The 21605-nt window shown below is 43.2% G+C and overlaps 1 protein-coding gene across 1 annotated transcript in view; it reads left to right on the top strand.

Moving 5' to 3' along the window:
- hacd1 (3-hydroxyacyl-CoA dehydratase 1) overlaps positions 1-21405 on the top strand; it is a 58567-nt gene extending 37162 nt beyond the window's left edge. Inside the window, exons 6-7 of the mRNA XM_068051612.1 lie at positions 18608-18786; positions 20816-21405. Of these exons, the coding sequence (XP_067907713.1) occupies positions 18608-18786; positions 20816-20898 (262 nt within the window). The 3' untranslated portion in view covers positions 20899-21405. The remainder of the gene's footprint in view (positions 1-18607; positions 18787-20815) is intronic.
- Positions 21406-21605: the final 200 nt, after the last annotated feature.

Raw genomic sequence — 21605 nt, 5'->3', positions numbered from 1 at the left:
TGTTGAAATGACAAACTTATTAATTTGTAATCGACCAATCAGTTGGAAGAAATGTTTATTTTGCCCAGTAGAGTTTATTTGGATACATTTGGGAAATTTGCCCTCAAATTTTGGATCTTTTTTTTGATGGTGGGGAAAGACAGAAAAGGATCCCACCAGATTTGAGACTGGTTTCTGGTTGTGGGGTGAGGAGAAAGGAGAGAGCACAATCTGGCACAGATTGTATTATCTCTACTTTCTACCACACGACCTTTTGGCATTGACTCTTCTACTTTTAATTACCCATTTACCCAATGTATCCTACCATGTCCCTTGCTTCCCTGCTGTGTCTCATCCCTGCTATCCTTCAATATTGCTTTTTACTGTCTTGTACCCTATCCCCACACCCAGCAACCTACCAATCATGTCTTTCTTTTCTGTTTCTGGGCAATTTTCATCTGCCAGTTGCCGGTTTCTTGCCTGAAAAATGGAGGGCCAACAGTTGAAAGTTGGGAAGGTGTGGGACGCATCATGTTTGCCTTATTAGTACCCAAAGACCACCTGATATAATTTTACAGGAAGGCCTGCAAACGACTGAGCAGTTTGCCCACCTCAAACAGGCAGAGAAACTGCATAAATATGTTAGTCAGGGTCACATGTCAGTTATAGATCCCAGATTGCAACAACCTGGTACAAATGGGCAGAGTGTGTACTGTGCTTCTCTGGAATCATCCTTCCCACGTTTGGGCACTGTTTTAAAATTGTTCCTGTTGTTTCACTTCTTTCCTGTTTTACCAGTGCCCCCACATTCCACAGCGTTCTGCAGTCATGTGCTTAGTACAACTGCCTCACTACACTTCACCTCTTCCCACTTCACAGCTATGAGCCTACCTGAATACCTGCCTACTATGTCACACTACTGGCCGGGACTTTAGGAGCATAACTCTGGAATGGATGCCGGGGTCGGAAGGTGGTAGCCCTGATGCTCCCAACTCAATCTCCAATTGCACCACTGTCTTGCGCCGGCTGGCCAATTAACTGCTGCTAGGTTGTGGGGGCGGGGGGGGAGGCAAGGAGTTAAAGGCGAGCAACCCCAACCTTTCAAGTGCATGCCCTGTCCTCTGGTTCTGCTGTTCTGGTGAAATAGCTTGCCATTGATTTTCTGTTTTTATGAAGGAAGAAATGTAAGAGAACAGGCACAGGATGAATTCTATAAAGAACATTTTTAACCACAGATGAGGAAAAAGCTTTGGAGAAAAAAATTACATCTCCGATGGTCAGGTGTAGTTGTTGAGTTATCAGAATCTATACTATAGATAAAGAGAAAATGAGTGAAAGGAATGGAGTTTTGTAGGAAGAGAGTATCAATGATTTCCAGATCAGAGCAATAAGCAATATAGACACAATCATCAATATAACAGAATTAAAGCTCAAAGTCCAAAGCAGGATTGGAACAAGCAATGGCTCACACATACTATGGGGGAAAAAAAACAAGCATATCTGGGGCTTGTGTGGATCTCATAACAAATGCTTTTAATCAGAAGAAAGTGTTCAAAGTTAAACGAGTAGTAAGGATGAGACTAAGTTAAGCCAAGCAGAGGAGGTTGGTGGAAGAAGAGGACTGGACAATTGGAGCAAGATGGCTCTCACAGAAGAAAATAAAGGATCTTAAGAGCATTCTTGGTGAGAGATGAATGTGTAAAGTGATTGTAATCTATTTAAAGAGGATGTGATTAGAATCAGAGAGCCTAAAATCATCAAAGCAATGGACAGCATCATGAGTCATTGATGTAGGTAGGTACAGGATAAAGAGAATGATAATGGAGTTGGGATAAGAAAAAACAGGTTTTGTGGGACAATAACAAATTGATCTGGCCTAATAATCCTGTTTGTGAATCTTTGAGAGAAGGTAGAGAAAAAGCACTGTAATATTGGGGGATGGAAATATTTGAGGCTATCCAGAACTGATCAGGTCAGTGATAATATGGGAGATGATGGCTTGGTGTTTAGTAGTGGCATCCCGTTCAAGTAGGAGATACAAATAGGAGGCAGACGATTAACATTTGGCCTTGACCAAGTAGAGGTCCTTGAAGCATGTAACATTTCCAACCTGGTCTGCAAGATTTATAATCACTGTCGGGGTTGGAATTTTGAACAGATAGCTAAAAGTTTAGATGGAGATGGATTGGAGTGAATATATACGTTGGAGATAAATTGTGTTAAAATACTCATCACTAATGGGTATTATCGTGATGAAGTCTTTTTCCAAATAAAAGACAGGATTGGCATACACATTTTTAATGAAGGCAAGTGCCCATTTAAAGCAGGCTGTTGTATACCCTAATACTGAAACAGCTATTTAAAAATTAAATGACTCATATAGTAGGCCATCCTCAAATAAACATTTCACTGTATATAAATCATTTCTGGCCATGACTATTATGTTCCTCACCAAAGGCATTTCCATGGGCTGAATTTAGTGAGCCCGTCGGTGGACCCGGAAATGCGCGCTGGTCCCATGAGTCACGTGGGCGGCCAGCTCACTGCAATCACACGGTGGACGACAATTTTACATTACCTGGGCCCTGCGCCTACCTTATCTCACGGCAGGGGCAGGATGTGAGTTGTCAAAGAAGGCGTTGGATGACTCCAGAGCAGGTGCTGGTGCCATTTTTAAAGCCCTGCTTGCATTGCTGCCGTGGATTGATTTGCTGCTTGCTGTTCACTACTGAGACCGATGTTGGAGTGACTCCTGGACCCTTCAGCCCCCCCAGAGGCGGACCCCACAAGATGGCCTCACAGTTTAGCGATGCCTCTCTCGAGATTCTCCTCCAGGATGCGAGGAAAAGGCGTTAAGTCCTCTTCCCCAGTGATGGCAAGAAGCGGTTCTCCTGCCTGACCAAGCAAGCCTGGATGGAGATAGCTAAAGAGGTCAGCAGCCATGGGGTCAACACCCCCAGACATGGGGTACAGTGCCCCAAGAGGGTCAAAGACCTCCTTCATTCTGCCAAGGTAACTGCTCTATACCTCTCCTCCTTTAGGGTTTGCAAGTGGCTACGCAGGAGGAAGTGGGACATGGGAAGGGAGGCGCTACAAATTCGTTGGCAGCGTGGGTTAGGCATCACCTCATACTGACAGATGCATGATAACATCTCTGCCACAGGCCACCTTCTTTTACAGCTCAACCCCATTAACTCCCCTGAAAGTGAATGGGAGCATGAGCTATATAGGATATGAGGGGCTGCCACATGCAGAACTGTCCTGTTGCTCTCTCTATGAAGTACGATTATTTCCCTCTTTCCACTTGCAGAACAAGAGGGCCCATAACAGGAGGGAGACCTCTCAGACTGGTGGAGGCATACCAGATCTTCAGCCTCTCTCCACAGCTGAGAATAAGGCACTAGAATTAGCAGGGACCTGGGGAGCCTGTTCCATATCTGCTGGAGAGACTGGAGACTCTGTGCAAGAGAGTGAGGGTTGTCTTTCATCGACATTCACTTATGGAGACCCACGTGATACATGGTTGACATGACTAGATTTGCACAGCCTAAACCACACGTGTTTGTGTTCTTTCATGCAGATTGGCATCTGCAGGAGGCTCGAGCAGAAGGGGGTTATCCGTCAACCTCTGAGGAGGAACTTAAGTTGAGGAAGCACCGTCCCATGACTCTTCTGCACCCTCCGCCAGCGCAGATACTTCCACCTCCAGTGGGTTTCCGCTTGACTGTAGAATCAGGGTAACGCGCTGGTGAGAGCACCCTGCATGTGCCCAAGCTTTCTGGCTGAGGCTGTGACAACTGAGGCTTCTAGCAGTCAGAGGACTGAGTGGCCAGGCCCATGCTGAGCCTCTGGTGTCGACAACACAGGGCTGCTGGAGCTGCAGAGAGAGCTAAGTGAAAATCTGGCAGAGATTCCAGAGGCCATGCGCAGCCATGAACAGACAATGGAGGGGTCCATCCATGCTGTGCGTGCTACTATCTCAGGCTTGTGAGTGCATGATTTCCTCCAACGAGAGGTTGGCAACCTTCATGGAGAGCCAGATCCCACAAATGCGAGCAGACCTGCACGCAATTGCCTTGGCTATGAGCTCAACACAGCAATGGCAAGGTGAGAGAAGGATGAGGCTCCTCGAGTCTTCTCCAGCTCCTCGTCCTCCTCTGGTGAGCAGGGAGGTTCAAGCGAGCCTTGAAAGGGAGGAGGAGAGACTGATGTCCACAGCTGGGGGCTCCCCTCAGGGTGCTCTGAGTGCGGACACCGGCTACTCAGCCCCTCTGCCAGTAAGCCCTGCTCCAGCAGCTGCAACAACTGAGACAATCCTGCATCTGTGCAGGAAACCCTCAGGCAGCCAGAGGATGACAGCTAAAGTCATCCCAGGGTAAGGGGCAGCCTGATCAGCAGCCTGCCTCCAGCCCAGCTGCTAGCTCTGGGGTCACACCTCATAGATGCACTTGTAAGTATATAAAGAAGACGATCTAGAGACACTTGGGGTTTCACGGGTGTTTGAAATTTGACATCTGCTTCATCATATAAAGTTCTTTTGTTAGGAACATAGTAGCAGCAGTAGGCCATTCAGCCCATCGAGCCTGCTCCACCGTTCAATTAGATCATGACTGATCATCTACCTCAAAGCCGCTTACATGCACCACCCCATATCCCTTGATGTCATTAGTATCCAGATATCTATCGATTTCTTTCTTGAACAAGCTCAGTGACTGAGCTTCCACAGCCCTCTGGGGTAGAGTATTCCAAAGATTCACCACCTTCTGAGTAAACAAATTCCTCCTCATCGTCTTAAATGGCCTACCCCTTATTCTGAGACTATGTCCCCTGGTTCTAGACTCACCAGCCAAGGAAATATCCTATCTACATCTACTCTGAATTGCCCTGTAAGAACTTTGTAAGTTTCAATGAGATCACCTCTCATTCTTTGAAACTCGAGAGAATACAGGCCCAGTTTCCTCAATCTCTTCTCATAAGACAATCCTGCATCCCATGGATTAGTCTGGTGAACCTCCGTTGCACTCCCTCTATGGCAAGTATATCCTCCCTTGGATAAGTACACAGTACTCCAGGTGTGGTCGCACTAGGGCTCTGTACAATGCAGCCATCACTTTTACTCCTACTCAAATCCCCTTGCCTTCCTAATTGTTTGCTGTACCTGCATGCTAGTTTTTAATAACTCCTGAACAAGGACACCCATGTCCCTTTGGATATCAACATTTCCCAACCCCTCTCCATTTAATAAATACTCTGCCTTTCTGTTTTTTTTCTACCTAAGTGGATAATTTCACATTTATTCACATTATATTCCATCTGCCATGTTCTTGGCCTTCACTTAGCCTCCAAATCCCCTTGAAGCCTCCTTGCAACCTCCTCATAACTTGTGTTCCCACCTAGTTTTGTGTCATCAGCAAATTTGGAAATATTACATTTGGTCCCCATATCCAAGTCCTTTATATAGATTGTGAACAGCTGTGGCCCCAGCACTGATCCTTGCGGTACCCCACCAGTAACAGCCTGCCATCCTGAGAATGACCCATTTAGTCCTACTCTCTGCTTTCTGTCTGTTAACCAATTCTCAATCCACACCAGTATATTACTCTCAATCCCATATGCTCTAATTTTGTTTACCAACCTCCTGTGTGGGACCTTATCAAAAGCCTTCTGAAAATCCAAATACACCACATCCACTGGTTCTCCTTTATCTATGCTACAAGTAACATTCTCAAAAAACTCCAACAGGTTTGTCAAACATGAATTTTTTTTTTTACAGATACAGCACTGAAACAGGCCCTTTGGCCCACCGAGTCTCTGCTGAACATCAACCATCCATTTATACTAATCCTACACTAATACATTAAGCCAACTGTGTAACAGCCCCGACAAACAAATTTCTCTGCAGCACCTGTGGAAGAGCCTGTCACTCTAGAATTGGCCTTTATAGCCACTCCAGGTGCTGCTTCACAAACCACTGCACCTCCAGGCGCTTATCCATTGTCTCTCGAGATAAGGAGGCCAAAGAAGACATTAATCCCATGTTCCTACCACATCCCCACCTTCCCTTAATTCCCCTACCACCTACCTATACTAGGGGCAATTTACAATGACCAATTTACCTATCAACCTGCAAGTCTTTGGCTGTGGGAGGAAACCAGAGCACCCGGTGAAAACCCATGCAGTCACAGGGAGAACTTGCAAACTCTGCACAGGCAGTACCCAGAATTGAACCCGGGTCGCTGGAGCTGTGAGGCTGCGGTGCTAACCACTGTGCCGCCCCATTTCCTTTTCATAAATCCAAGTTGACTGTGCCCAATCATATCATATTATTTTCTACGTGTCCAGTTATCACATCCTTTACAATAGATTCTAACATTTTCCCTACTACTGACGTCAAACTAACAGATCTATAGTTACCTGTTTTCTCTCTTCCACCTTTCTTAAATAGTGGGGTGGCATTTTCTACTTTCCAGTCTGCAAGAACCTTTCCAGAGTACCTTTCTTGCAATTAACTTTCACTGTGTAAAAGTGGTTATTTTATCATGCATTAATTGTGAGCTGCTTACTTCCCCCTTCCTCCTTAGTGGATGGCAATGTAGGCGCAGCCCTCATTTGAATAGGCTCTCCTATGGGCCATAGTGCATGGTTCAGCTGGGCGCTAGGCACGGAACACGAATAGAAGGGAAATGACAGACTGCATGCATTAAGGTGGGTCTTTATTGTGTTTACCTTGGCCATCATGGTGGCTGGAAGCAAGTAAGTATGAGGTTCTGCAGTGCTAGTTTGGGCAGAGCACAGCAGACCACAGTAATACGCAAAACCCTCGTGGGGGCAGACTGCAGGGATCCACTGGATCGATCTAGGCACTAAAATATCATCTTCAGCAGCCCAGTGGCCTGCTCGATGGTCGCTCGGGTGGAGCTGTTGTACCTCTTCTCTGCGTTGCAAGGGTTCCTCACAGGCATGAGTAGTCATATCTTAATAGGTAGCCCTTGTCCCAGAGAATCCATCCCTGAAGGCGAGTGGGGGGGCCTGAAAAGTTGTGGCATCTGGGACTGTCGAAGTATGTAGTCTTCTTCCTGGGAAGCAGACTAACGCCTGCAGGAAACTTGCACCTGGGGGAATCCAGCAATGACTCCGAATCCGATGGTCCTCTTGGCTTGACTTTTAGGGTAGGTCCGCTATCGCGCACAGTCATCAGCTCTCTTGAAGAGGGCATTGGTCACCTCCTTGATTCTGTGGTGGACTCCTGCCTGTGACACCCCACACATGTCCCTGGTGGATCCCTGGAATGATCCAGACATGTAAAAGTTAAGTGCCACTGTGATTGCCAGGCCAATGGCATAGGGTGATCCCCAAATCCCAGAGGATGCCACTTGCCTCGCAACAGGACGCTTAATTTGGTGACTGCCCCCCTGAAGAGCCTCTCAGACATTTGGAGGTAGCTGATTCGAGTACGGTACATTCTTTGGTGCTGGTGGGCCCGTCTTGGCATGCCTGGCTGCTGCTGCTGCTCTTGTCGTGGAGCTTCACAGGCAGGCACAGCTGCTTTCTGGCCCTCCCTCCATTGGAGGCACTTCACCAACCCATGGGAATCCAAAAAGACAGGGTGTATGAGACCCATGTCAAGTGATCCGTTGGCCTCCGGAACGTTTTTGATGCAGAGACAACCCTGCTTTGGCAGCTGCGTCTTTGCTACTTCTCCCGGCAGACTTCTGATGGCCCTCAGTGCCCACCCTTGCTGATAGCCACTCTCTCATCCATCAGGATGGATACCCATCTGCTTGGTCACCCAAAATCAAGGCCCCCCCCTCCCACCAATGCCACTATTGCCGCTCCAAACGGCCGGGTTAAATTCAGTCCCATGGTTGGAACATAGGTAGCTAAGCTAAGCAGAACCAACAGAATTATGAAGTAACACAGTCATTTCCCATATCTAAAGATTTAATGCGTAATTCTGGTATAGTAATTATGTCTTTTAATTACATTGAATTTGCATGTGTAAAGAATGAATGAAATGTGAAGCTTGCAGCATGGTGGGTTCTGGTAATTGGCTCTTGAAACAGTTTCATGTTTAGCTGCTGCCATTTTAAACACCATCTGTTTTGGTCATGGAATGCACTTCATACATTTCTTCAGCTCCTCTGAGGTAGTCTGAAGTATTACTGTTACATCAGCCTTTCACAGCCATTCTGTGCAAATAATTACATCTGCATGTTGTATCTGTTAAGAAACCTTTGTGAAATGTTGTTTAATGTGTGATAGGGGAGGTGTTGGCGTAGTGGTTTTTTTTTTAGATTAGAGATACAGCACTGAAACAGGCCCTTCGGCCCACCGAGTCTGTGCCGACCATCAACCCCCCATTTATACTAATCCTACACTAATCCCATATTCCTACCAAACATCCCCACCTGTCCCTATACTTCCCTACCACCTACCTATACTAGTGACAATTTATAATGGTCAATTTACCTATCAACCTGCAAGTCTTTTGGCTTGTGGGAGGAAACCGGAGCACCCGGAGAAAACCCACGCAGACACAGGGAGAACTTGCAAACTCCACACAGGCAGTACCCAGAATCAAACCCGGGTCCCTGGAGCTGTGAGGCTGCAGTGCTAACCACTGCGCCACTGTGCCGCCCAGTGGTATTGTCACTGGACTAATAAAACAGAGACCATGGCAGAAGGTGGAACTTGAATTCAGTTAACAAATCTGGAATTAAATGCTAGTCTAATGATGGCTATGAAACCATTGCCGATTGCTGTTAAAAACCCATCTGGTTCACTAATGACCTTTAGGGAAGAAAATGTGCGTCCTTACTTGGTCTGGCCTACATGTGACTCCAGAGCAACAGCAACGTGGTTGACTCTTAAATGGCCTAGCAAGCCACTCAGTTGTATCACAGTGCTACAAAGTCAATAAGGAATGAAACCGGACGGACCACCCAGCATCAGCCTAGGCACTGGAAACGACAATGGCAAACCCAGCCCTGTCAACCCTGCAAAGTCCTCCTCACTAACATCTGGGGGCTTGCGCCAAAGTTGGGAGAGCTGTCTCACAGAGAAGTCAAGCAGCAGCCTGACATAGTCGTACTCACGAAATCATACCTTAGAGACAATGTCCCAGACGCCGCCATCACCATCCCTGGGTATGTCCTGTCCCACCGGCAGTACAGACCCAGCAGAGGTGGCGGCACAGTGGTATGCAGCCATGAGGTAATTGCCCTGGGAGGTCTCAACATCGATTCTGGACCCCACTAAGTTTCATGACATCAGGTCAAACATGGGCAAGTAAACCTCCTGCTGATTACCACCTACTGCACACTCTTTCCCCCTCCCCCCCCCCCCCCGCCCCCAATCAGCTGATGAATCAGTACTCCTCCATATTGAACACGACTTGCAGGAAGCACTGAGGGTGACAAGGGCACAGAATGTACTCTGGGTGGGGGACTTCAATGTCCATCACCAAGAGTACCTCGGTAGCACCATTACTGACCGAGCTGGCCGACTCCTAAAGGACATAGCTGCTAGACTGGACCTACGGCAGGTGGTGAGGGAACCAACAAGAGGGAAAAACATACTTAACCTCGTCCTCACCAATCATTCTGTCACAGATGCATCTGTCTCTGACAGTATTGGTAGGAGTGACCACTGCAGAGTCCTTTTGGAGACGAAGTCCCGTTTTCACATTGAGGATACCCTCCATCGTGTTGTGTGGCACTACCACCATGCAAAATGGGATAGACTTCAAACAGTTCTAGCAACTCAAAACTGGACATCCATGAGGCGCTGTGGGCCATCAGCAGCAGCAGAATTGTACTCAACCACAATCTGTAACCTCATGGCCTGGCATATTCCCCCATGCGACCATTTCCATCAAGCTGGGGGATCAAACCTGGTTCAATGAAGAGTGCAGGAGGGTATGCCAGGAGCAGCCCAGGCATACCTCAAAATGAGGTGTCAACCTGGTGAAGCTACAACAGAGGATTACTTGTGTGCCAGCCAGCATAGGCAGCATGCAATAGATAGGGCCAAGTGATCCCACAACCAACGGATCAGATCTAAGCACTGTAGACCTGCCACATTCAGTCATGAATGGTGGTGGACAATTAAACAACTAACAGGAGGAGGTGACTCCACAAATATCCCCATCCTCAATGATGGGAGAGCACAGCCCATCAGTGCAAAAGATAAGGTTGAAGCATTTGCAACAATCTTCAGCCAGATGTGCTGAGTGGATGATCCATCTCAGCCTCCCCCTGAAGTTCCCAGCAACATAGATGCCGGTCTTCAGCCAATATGATTCACTCCACATGATATCAGGAAACGACTGAAGACACTGGATACTGCAAAGGCTATGGGCCCTGACAACATTCTGCAATATTACTGAAGACTTGTGCTCCAGAACTTGCCAAGCCCCTAGCCAAACTGTTCCAGTACTGGCATCCATCTGGCAATGTGGAAAATTGCCCAGGTATGTCCTGTACACAAAAAGCAGGACAAATCCGACCCGGCCAATTACTGCCCCATCAGTCTGCTCTTGATCATCAGCAAAGTGATGGAAGGTGTCGTCGACAGTGCTGTCAAGCGGCACTTGCTTAGTAATAACCTGCTCAGTGACGCTCATTTTGGGTTCCGCCAGGGCCATTCAGCTCCTGACCTCATTACAGCCTTAATTCAAACATGGACAAAAGAGCTGAACTCGAGGTGAAGTGAGAGTGACTGCCCTTGACATCAAGGCAGCATTTGGCTGAGTATGACATCAAGGAGCCCTGGTAAAACTGGAGTCAATGGGAATCGAGGAAAACTATCCACTGGTTGGAGTCATACCGAGCGCAAAGGAAGATGGTTGTGGTTGTTGGAGGTCAATCATCTCAGCTCCAGGACATCACTGCAGGAGTTCCTTAGGGTAGTGTCCTAGGCCCAATCGTTTTCAGCTGCTTCATCAATGACATTCCTTCAATCACAAGGTCAGAAGTGGGGATGTTCGCTGATGATTGCATAATGTTCAGCACCATTCGCGACTCCTCAAATACTGAAGCAGTCCGTGCAAAAATGCAGCAAGACCTGGACAGTATCCAGGCTTGGGCTGATAAGTGGCAAGTAACATTCATGCCACACAAGTGCCAGGCAATGACTTTCTCAAACAAGAGAGAATCTCCCCTTGACATTCAATGGCATTACAATTGCTGAATCCCCCACTATCAACATATTGGGGGGGTTACCATTGACCAGAAACTGAACTGGAGTAGCCTATAAATACCATGGCTACAAGAACAGGACAGAGGGTCGGAATCTTGTGCCGAGTAATTCACCTCCTGACTCCCCAAAGCATGTCCACCATCTACAAGGCACAAGTCAGGGGTGTGATGGAATACTCTCCACTTGCCTGGATGGGTCCAGCTCCAACAACAGTCAAGAAGCCCGATACCATCCAGGACAAAGCAGCCCGCTTGATTGGCACCCCATCTACAAACGTTCACCCCCCCCACCACCGATGCACAGTGGCAGCAGTGTGTACCATCTACAAGATGCAATGCAGCAACACACCAAGGCCCCTTAGCACCTTCCAAACCCACAACCTCTACCACCTAGAAGGCCAAGGGCAGCAGATGCATGGGAATACCACCACCTGCAAGTTCCCCTCCAAGCCACACACTATCCTGCCTTGGAACTATATCGCCATTCCCTTCACTGTCGATGGGTCAAAATGCTGGAACCCCCTTCCTAACAGCACTATGGGTGTACCTACCCCCACGAACTGCAGCAGTAAAAGAAGGCAGCTCACCACCACCTTCTCGTGGGCAATTATGGATGGGCAATAAATGCTGGCCTAGCCAGCGATGCCCACATCCCATGAATGAATTTTTAAAAAAGATACTTCGTACGTTTCCATATTTAATTGATTTATAATTTTATTCAAGAGAAAATTTATTCTCACTGCATATTAATATTGAATATAGTTTATTATGGAACTTCAGTTTTAAAGCACTTCCATGAACAAGTATCAATGGTAAAACTCTGTTGGTCTGGTTTGACATTTCATTAACTGAGTAGCATCACCAAGTTGTTGGGATTTCCTTCCCAGTTTCCCCTCATTCTTGATTTGTGTCTCTAATATTCTGTCTAGATCTGGCCTCATTTCCTCTGTGCCTGTTTATGCTGCCACTCCCTCTTGGTTTTGCTGTAGCAACCAATGAAGGCAATAGACTGTCCTAATGCTTAGTACATGAATAGCTTGGTCATCAACATGCTGTTGTTTCACTTTGAATGTGAGGATATGAGTGGCTGTGGAGAGGAATGGAAAAGTAGAAGTATTTATGGATAGGCAGATGAACGTGTTTGTAAATGACCACAGAATAAAAGGGGAAACAGAAAAGTCAAGGATTCCAAGGCACGGATTGAAAAGAAGAATTTCAGGCAGACAGCGATAATGTATTTCACTAGTGCGTATGTGTAAAAAAGAAAAAGATGGCAAAAGTATGTAAGAAATACAGAGGGAATAGTGACCTGAATTGAGGTCTGTACCAATGATCAATTGTTTTTTTTCTGGTAAATGCACATCCTGTGCAGAATTAGTGTCTTCATTTTAACAGAACTGGTAATGGAACAAACTACATGAAGCTTTCATATTTCAAGATTGCCTTAGCGTATTTTGTGTGAGGAATAAGAGAGTTACGGATTTTATTGGATCACTGATGATGTCAGATTATAGATATGAATAACATGATTTTTTGTAAACAAATATACATTCAAGTTGGAATTCATTTAATTAAGTTTATTATACAAAGTGAAAAATAACATTTAAAATATAAAAGCAGTTTGTAAGAAATCCATTATGGGAAAGGGTGTGCTTCGATATGAGACAGAGAATTAGAGCATTTTCACAGAATCTTGTTGGGGCAAAATTTGCCGTCAAAATAATGATGAGGCTAGTGGCACTCACCATGATTTCTGCATAAGTGGAACAACAACTTTAATAGATTTGTGTTTAAATGCCAAAATCTAAAAGTTGCTTCCCTGGTTGTATTGGCTTTGGAAAAACATAATTTCACTGTCTTCTTGACCGTTTACGTGCATTAAATGTCGTGACATTGCTGTCTTTGCATGATTGATACGAATTAAACTTAACACAAAAGTCAGTCTTGTCATTTCGATGTGATAGGTGTCAGTTATTGCCAATCAGTTTGTCTGGCACTGTAAATTAAACATTACAAGTGCAGAGTCTCTTATTTCTCTTTCTGTACATGATTTGACATTGAATTCATCCACTTCAATTTACACTTATTTCTCAGTCCTTGCACTCTTTGGGCTGAAAACATGTTCGCATTGCACTGCTTCAAAGTGGTGCTACACAGACTACATTGAGGAAACTTGCACTGGTAGCAGCCAGTGGTACTGTCTGCCACTGGAAATAAACATAGTCTATGTCGCACCACTTTGAAGTCACATTACGTGAACAGATTTTAAGCCCTTTTATTTCTCAATCCTTCAGTTTGATTGGTTATGGAAATGCAGTTACTTGCTCTGTACACTCAGGTCGCAGGTGCCCTGTTTCCCTCATGCACCATTATCAACTTACAATTTTAGTAACTATCCACACTAAAGGTTTTAAAAATCCAAACATGCGAGGGCAAGTCTAACAAACGGCAGATGCTGTTACATGCCTACTGCAGCAAAATCTGGTCATTATGTTTCCATAATAGCACAAACAGCTTTGTTAACCTTTAAGTACCTTTATCAGACAAATGGAGTAGCAATATCTGCTTATTATGCTGCTGTGTATTTAACTGTAATTAAATTATGTACAAGTTTAATTATTTGTAAAGATGGAAAGCAGTATGTAATAAACTGCCTGCTATTCAAGACACTTTTAATGATTATTCTGAGATGTACTTGTGGTTGTAAAATGGCTAACGTGTTGGTAAATGAAATAGACAGTGACATGATTTTTCTTTTAAAGTTTTTTTTTAAGCTTCTATAGTGTTTGTCCCACTGAGGGATTTTGTTTTGTTAAATAGAATCTGTCAATGAAATTTCTTTCATTTTTGTTGGACATGTCAACAAATAATGCTATTCTAAATTTGCACAATTGGAAGGTTAAAAATTATTCCTTAAAATGCCATACTCTACAAAATTAAAATCTGTGGTATAAGATATTGTACTAGTGATTGTGTATTGAGAATCTCTTGTCACTCTGAGATGACATGTCCAAAATTTCCATAATTGAAAGCACTCTATCCATTTGTTACGACCGAGGCGGGAGGAGTGCATTGTCTTTCTCTAGTTCCACTTCTCCACAGGTCACCACATATATTTAAATGTTTACCCAGTTACCGATTACAGTCAATCATATACTCTACTCTTATCCCATAATAAAATACAACAACCAGGTTTCTTTTATAACAAATGGGTAATTTTGTTCTTTATTAAACAAGACTTATCCAGTGAAGAAGCAAAGCATTAACACACAGATTGAAATGTGAAAGTTCCCTTTTTAAATATCCAACACACACACACACTGAAAAAGATCTCTCTGCAGATGTCTTTTACAAAAAAAAGGACAAAAAAGAATACTTTGGCCAAATACTTGCTAATTCTTGAAGAAAAAGGATGAGATATGTTGTGTCCCAAAAATGGCATACAGTCTGGCATCCAAGTACACGTAGATGGGTCACTGAGATCTTTTCTGAAGCAGTTCTTTTCGGGCAGCGATGAGAATTAATCTGGCAGACTTTCCAATAGCTTCTCAGGAGAAATGCAGCATCAGGGGTTTCAGTTTTCGCACATTGGATTCGCAGGGTTTTTCAAAGAGATAAAGAGGAGCTGAGTGTTTTTTTTTCCAGCAGGTTACACACCCAACAGCCTTCAACACTGTCCACACCCCAACTGAACCAAAACAATATCCCAAAAGCGAAATGTCCTGAATGCCATAAATCTTGACATGTCTTTTCAATGTAAGCATCTTCCCAAAGTCACCAAGTAATGTTTATTAAGCTTAAGGCATGTGACATCCAGTAAAAGTTTGTTTTCAAACAAGACCTCTCAGTGACAGTTGTTTAAAAAAAAACACATCCATGGAATCTTTTCAGTTTTCCCAAGTGAACCAATGTCCATAATTCTAAAATATGAGTCCTCAAAAAAAAAAGCACTTTCATAACACATTTCATAAATAGTTTAGAAATACATTGTGGAATTGTTTATATGACAAGCTTTTTGGTGATACCTAACTGGAGTTGATCATTTTTATTTATATTCAAATTAGTTATCACCTTGCTGGACATTGTGCAAAGCCAGTGTATTGTTCTTAAGTTGGACACTCAAAACTGAATGTAATATTACAAGTAAGGTTTGACTAGAATGATACAATGGTCCATGCCAGCGCTCTGCAAGGGATACTCCACTAGTCCCATGCCCCTGCCTTTTCCCTGTAGCCCTACAGATTTTTTTCTCTTCAGATAATTAGCCAATTCCCTTTTGAAAGCCACGATTGAATCTGCCTCCACCACGCATTCAGGCAGTGCACTCCAAATCCTAACCACTCGCTGTGAAAAAGGTTTTACCTCATGTCGCCTCTGGTTCTTTAACCAAGCACCTGAAATTGGAGTCCTCTGGTTCTCGACCCTTCCGCCAACGGAAGCAGTTTTTCCCATCTAATCTGTGCAGCCCCCTCATGTTTTGAACAGCTCTAACAAATCTCCTCTCAACCTTCTCCAAAGAGAACAGCCCCAGCTTCTCCAATTTATCCTCGTAACTGACTAGTTTTCTATACTGTTGTAGTGTTACTTCCTGGCTTATATATTCTAAGCTTTTAAAGTATTGCTGAAAATAGAGACATACTGTCGAAGGTTTTAGTCTTGCACTCATCAGGACAATAGCAAGAATAACCAATGTAAGGGAAAACAACAACAAAAAATTTGAGCAACAGGTGAAGCTAGCTGTTTAATGCTGCTACTGTGCAGTATCAACACGTGTGGTGTTCACCACCAACATCCTGCCTATCACACAAATGAGTAATGTGATATATGAATTTCAATGCCAGTGTGTTGCTAGGTATATAGGCCGTACGTCCCAAAGACTGGCAGATCGTATCAAACAACGTGTCCCTTCTGCTTCTGCTTTCCAACATCTGCAGTATTTTGCTTTTATTATGTCCGTTCTGCTGTTCGCAACGGGCAGGGTATGGGCCGTACCCAACTAGCCCGTGTTTGCAAAACTCAAAACACAGTGTCCAACATAAGATGTTATTCTGCGATTGGACAACATTTGCTAAATAATCCACAGTGTGCTAAGAATTACTCTGACAACCAATTTAAGATAGTCAGTAGGGCTCGCAGTGTGGCACATTTGCGCGTACTGCAAGCAACATATATTAATACACAGGCCCTGTTCTTTGCAGGCAGACAGAATATGCACAAATATTGTGCCTATTTCAGCTGAACAAAATAAGTGACAGCCATTCGCTGGTTCATTCCTTAAGGCAATGCCTTTACCAATCAAAGTCAAGGTACCCTGGCTTAAATTTCAAACAAAACTTGGCAGTTAACTGTCAGTCACTGTAAACCGGTGCATTCTCCATGGTAACACCTCAACCAATCAGTGTTCACTTGCCAACCAATCAGCACTTTCTTCTCATGCAGTATAAGTTGTTGTTTCCCTTACATTGGTTATTCTTGTGATTGTCCTGATGAGTGCAATACGAAAAGCTTCAGCAGCATGTCTCTATTTTCAGCAATACTCATGTTCTGTACTACTAAACGACTATTCTTTTAAATAAAATCAAAATACTGCAGATGCTGGAAATATGAAATAAAAAGAAGAAATGCTGGAAATACTCAGCAGGTCTGGCAGCATCTGTGGAGAGAGAAGCAGAGTTAACGTTTCAGGTCAGTGACCCTTTTTCAGAACTGGCAGAGGCTGGAAATGTAATAGGTTTTAAGCAAATAAAGCGGGGGTGCGGCATTTAAATATTTTTAAAATCCTGTCAGCATTCCGAAGGGATCGTTCCCTCCGTGACACCCTGGTCCACTCCTCCGTTACCCCCAACACCTCGTCCCCTTTCCGAGGCACCTTCCCATGCAATCGCAGGAGGTGTAATACCTGCCCTTTCACCTCATCTCTCCTCACTATCCAAGGCCCCAAACACTCCTTTCAGGTGAAGCAATGATTTACATGTATTTTTCAATTTAGTATACTGTATTCACTGCTCACAATGCGGTCTCCTCTACATTGGGGAGATTAAACGCAGATTGGGTGACCACTTTGCGGAACACTTCCACTCAGTCCGAAAGCATAAACCTGAGCTTCTGGTTGCTTACCATTTCAACACACACCCCTGCTCTCATGCCCACATATCTGTCCTGGGATTGCTGCAGTGTTTCAGTGAACATCAACGCAAGCTCGAGGAACAGCATCTCATCTACCGATTAGGCACTCTACAGCCTGCCGGACTGAACATTGAGTTCAATAATTTCAGAGCATGACGGGCTGCCTTTTTTATTTTCAGCTATTTTTTCTTTTTATTTATTTTATTTCATTTTGTTACTTTCGTTATTTTAGCATGTGCCTACCCACTGCTTTTTTTGTCATGTTTGTGCTTTGGGCCAGGTTTTTCTATTTTTTTGTCAATTAATACCCTCTCTGCACTGACGCTTTGTCTTTCAGCACACCATTAACGTACCGTCTGCATGACCTTCTGGTCAGTTATTCTCTGTGACCCTCTGTCCTATCAACATCTTCTCTTTGGTTATCTCTTGCCCCACCCCCACTTTATTTGCTTAAAACCTATTACATTTCCAGCTTCTGCCAGTTCTGATGAAGGGTCACTGACCTGAAACGTTAACTCTGCTTCTCTCTCCACAGATGCTGCCAGACCTGCTGACTATTCTTTTAAAGTCTGGCATCCCATTAGATTTTTTGATCACCTGTTTTTTCTCCAGTAAGGCAGCTCTTTTTAATGTTTCCCAAGGTGAGAGACACGCACTGTAGCATCAAGGACACTTGAGTCAATCATAGCACAGCTACATACAGAGTAAAGCTCCTTCTACTTTGCTCCAACAATGTGACTCAGCCCCTGCCATACGATGATCTGGCATTTTTTTTGTTTCTTGCTCTGACCATCCTTAAGCCAGCCTGAATGACATTGCTAATTAGTGCTGAATTTTAGGCTATAATTGCATACCTGCTGGGAAGTAGATGGTGAGTACCAAATCTCATTCACATTGGACCCTTACAGCCCACGGACTTTTAACTCATTCGTTTCAGATGGATTTGAATCAGGTCTCAGACTTGAAAGGCTGCTATCAAACCCAGTGCAACACCCAGTTCTTGAAAGCTACCTTTGAATGTCTTGTACCTGGATCTCCAATTGTAACTTTAATTATTATGTAATTTGAAAATCTATAATTAAATTGAACACGACTATGACTATTTCAAGTATGTTACAAGCATCTCTCAATCTGACAAGATAAATTTGATGGAAAATTTAACCAGAGATGTTTTCAATAGGTCCTATTTGTAGATTGTGGAGACCTGAAATGCTGATTCTTTTCATTCGTGATAGACAGTAATTTTTGTCCAGCGTATTCAACAACAATGGTAATGTTTAATAAATTATTATTCTTGTTCGCAGGTACAACTTCTTTATCATCTTGTACCCAATTGGTGTAGTTGGTGAACTCCTTACAATTTATGGTGCCCTGCCTTTTGTAAAGAGGTCTGGCATATATTCTCTGAGACTTCCAAACAAGTACAATGTCTCATTTGATTACTACACTTGTCTTATCATTGTAATGATAGCATATATACCACGTAAGTATCTTTTATGGGTTTAAGTGATAATTTTAAATGAGAAAAAAACCTCAGCACCAAACTTGCAGAAATTGTATGAGTAAATTTTCATCTCTTATCTGTTTGTGCTGAATTAGTTTATCTTCGATCTTTAATTATGTTGGCACAATTTAGATCTTACTGCAATACCTTGTGTTTTTTGAAGAGAATGCAGATAGATGCTTTCATTTAAAAAAAAGTATATAGATATGCAGCATGTCACCTCATTTGTGTCAAGATGTCCCAACTTGAGTGTTCAGGAATGGTTAGAAGCCAGGACAATCCACAGGCATGATCAAAGGAAAAAAAACTTTAAAATCCTTGTTTTTTTAATGTGATTGAAATTCACACAATACCAAAGTTGTTTATTTAATGCAACAAAGTTTGCAACTAAATGCAAACTTTTTAAACTTGATTTTATTCTGCTGGGAATATGATCTATTTTGTATATAAATATTAGGTATACAGATAGTATAAGTGAATAGTGCCTATCCTGTTTGCTTTAGCCTTCAAGTTTAGGTTCCAGCATTTGCTTTATAATGGAAAAAAGGTAAATATTAACTGATGAAAAGCATAGATATTGTGTGTGGAAATGAATGATATGGCACAAAATCAAATCCAAATCTGAAATGTGGTTATAAGATCCATTTTGGGTCAAATCATTTCAGTTAGTTTTAGAATTCCTGTAAGATGCATCAGTTAACTATTCAAAAACATAACTCAAACTGTCTTGTGATCTGCAAGCACCCAATCTGGGATTTGGTCCTACCTGCTAGGTAATGGCACATGGTAGAAACAGATTTTAAAAAGCGACAGTTATAACCCTGCCCACCTGCAGACCAGGCTGGTGGGCTGTAACATTAGCTGCAGCGACTTACTCCTACTAAACCTACTGCCTTCCAACCCATTATGGGTTCTTATTCAAATATGCAGATCAGGCTCCAATGACATCCTTGGCCTGACTGCCATTTTAACCTGAGACTTGCTCGGCGAAGTCATTTAGCTTCATCGCCAGGCCAACTAGGTGGCAATAGGAGCCAGGATCAGAAGAGGCAAAGAAAGACGAGGTTTTTTTTGTTTCCTTCTAGCTATGAGGAGCAGGAATGCTTTCCTGGGTTGCAATGTCCTCCTGATCACCGTCCCAACCACTTACCTGAATGCTAGGGACTCTTTCTTCAGCAGTGTTCTGTCTGAAATTTCACTGGCCAGATAGGGCTTCCCACTGGTTTGGACAAGGTACTGAAAGGAGGCTTGAGAATTTCATGCTGCAAAGGGCCAGATGGTTTGCAGTGGCCCCCACCCAGGCAACTCCTATTGGGAGTTAAAATCGGCCCGAAATTATGTATTCAACTCAACTGTCACACCTTTGCATTTATAATCCTCCAAAGTTATTCTGTAATCAGCCTGTTCATTCCCTAACTGATCTGTGACTTCAAATATAAACAAAAAAAATTATTCATTGCCCTAACAATTCTCTTCAATCATTCTCTCGACTCATTTGAACTTTTCTAATACTTTCCTTTGTTAATGCTAACTGCTGTCTCTACCTTTATTTGGAAGTTTGTTACACTATATTTAATTAAGATTCAATCAAACTCCCTCACCTCCAATAGGTTGTAAAATACACTTGTGACAGTATGTCTTAGTATGGGTCTGTGCTTGCACAGATGCAACATTTTTTAATTACAAAATAAAGATGACCCTTATCTTGTAAATTTGGTGATGCAGGCCATGTCATTATGGAAACTTAGCAAGTGGAGTGGGTTACTTCAGTGTACTTTTTGCATGCATTTGAATTAACGCTGATCTGAAATCAGCCATTACAATGGGTATGGTTTACATTGACACTGATTTTGTGCCCTGTGTGACCTCAATACAAGTATAATCAGGGCATTCGTAAACTGAATAAAGGTATCAAGTTTTACATATAAACCTATAGCTATTTATGCAGTTTGTATCTCATGCATCTAATATTTATTTCTCTCTTTCCTCAAATTTATTTGCAATCAAGTTTTTCCACAACTGTTTTTCCACATGCTTCGTCAAAGGAGGAGGGTGCTTCATGGAGAGGTGATCAAAGAAAAAGAGGATTAGACCAGTCATGAAACAATGGTGCTTCTCTCAGGATCATTCGACGGTTTAAACCCCATTTACACTAATGCTGTAAATTAAGATTCAATCTGAATTGAGAGTTGATCTGAATCAAAGGCATTCTGCAAATTTTATGAATTTACTGAACTTTGGTCAATTTGGAACTAAAAATAATCTGCATCACCATTCTAGAATGATTCAAACCTTGCTTCAATGTGTGTCCAAATTAAATAGCCTGGAATAGATTTCATTTAAAGTCTAATGTGATGAATTGATCATTGTTATGTCATGGCACATCTGTGACTTGTTCCTGCTTTACACACTTCGGAGTGAATTGTTACCCTTGACACATTTACCCAAACTATCTACATACTATAAATGCTAAATGTTTGAAATTCATTTCAGATCAATGTAATCCAAATGGCATCTGAATTAGATGTGTAAAAGGGGATGAAAACTGAACAACCAAAACCTCAGTGTGACCTATTCAAGGATTCTGAGTTACAAGAATCATGGAACCAAAATAAACAGTTATGCACAAAACATAATGAAGTTATGTATGGATTATTTAGCAAAACTCAAGCTATCCCATAATTTTGTGTTTACAGTTTATTTGAATTCACTACTTAACTTGAAGCTGACTGCAGACTAACTCACCAATTCTGTGGTTCTTGCAGTAAAAGAGTAACAGTTTTACCCCATTCGCAATA

Source organism: Heterodontus francisci, chromosome 2 (assembly GCF_036365525.1).
Source record: "Heterodontus francisci isolate sHetFra1 chromosome 2, sHetFra1.hap1, whole genome shotgun sequence".
Classification (NCBI taxonomy): Eukaryota; Metazoa; Chordata; class Chondrichthyes; order Heterodontiformes; family Heterodontidae; genus Heterodontus; species Heterodontus francisci.
This window is presented reverse-complemented; position numbering and strand designations above follow the sequence as displayed.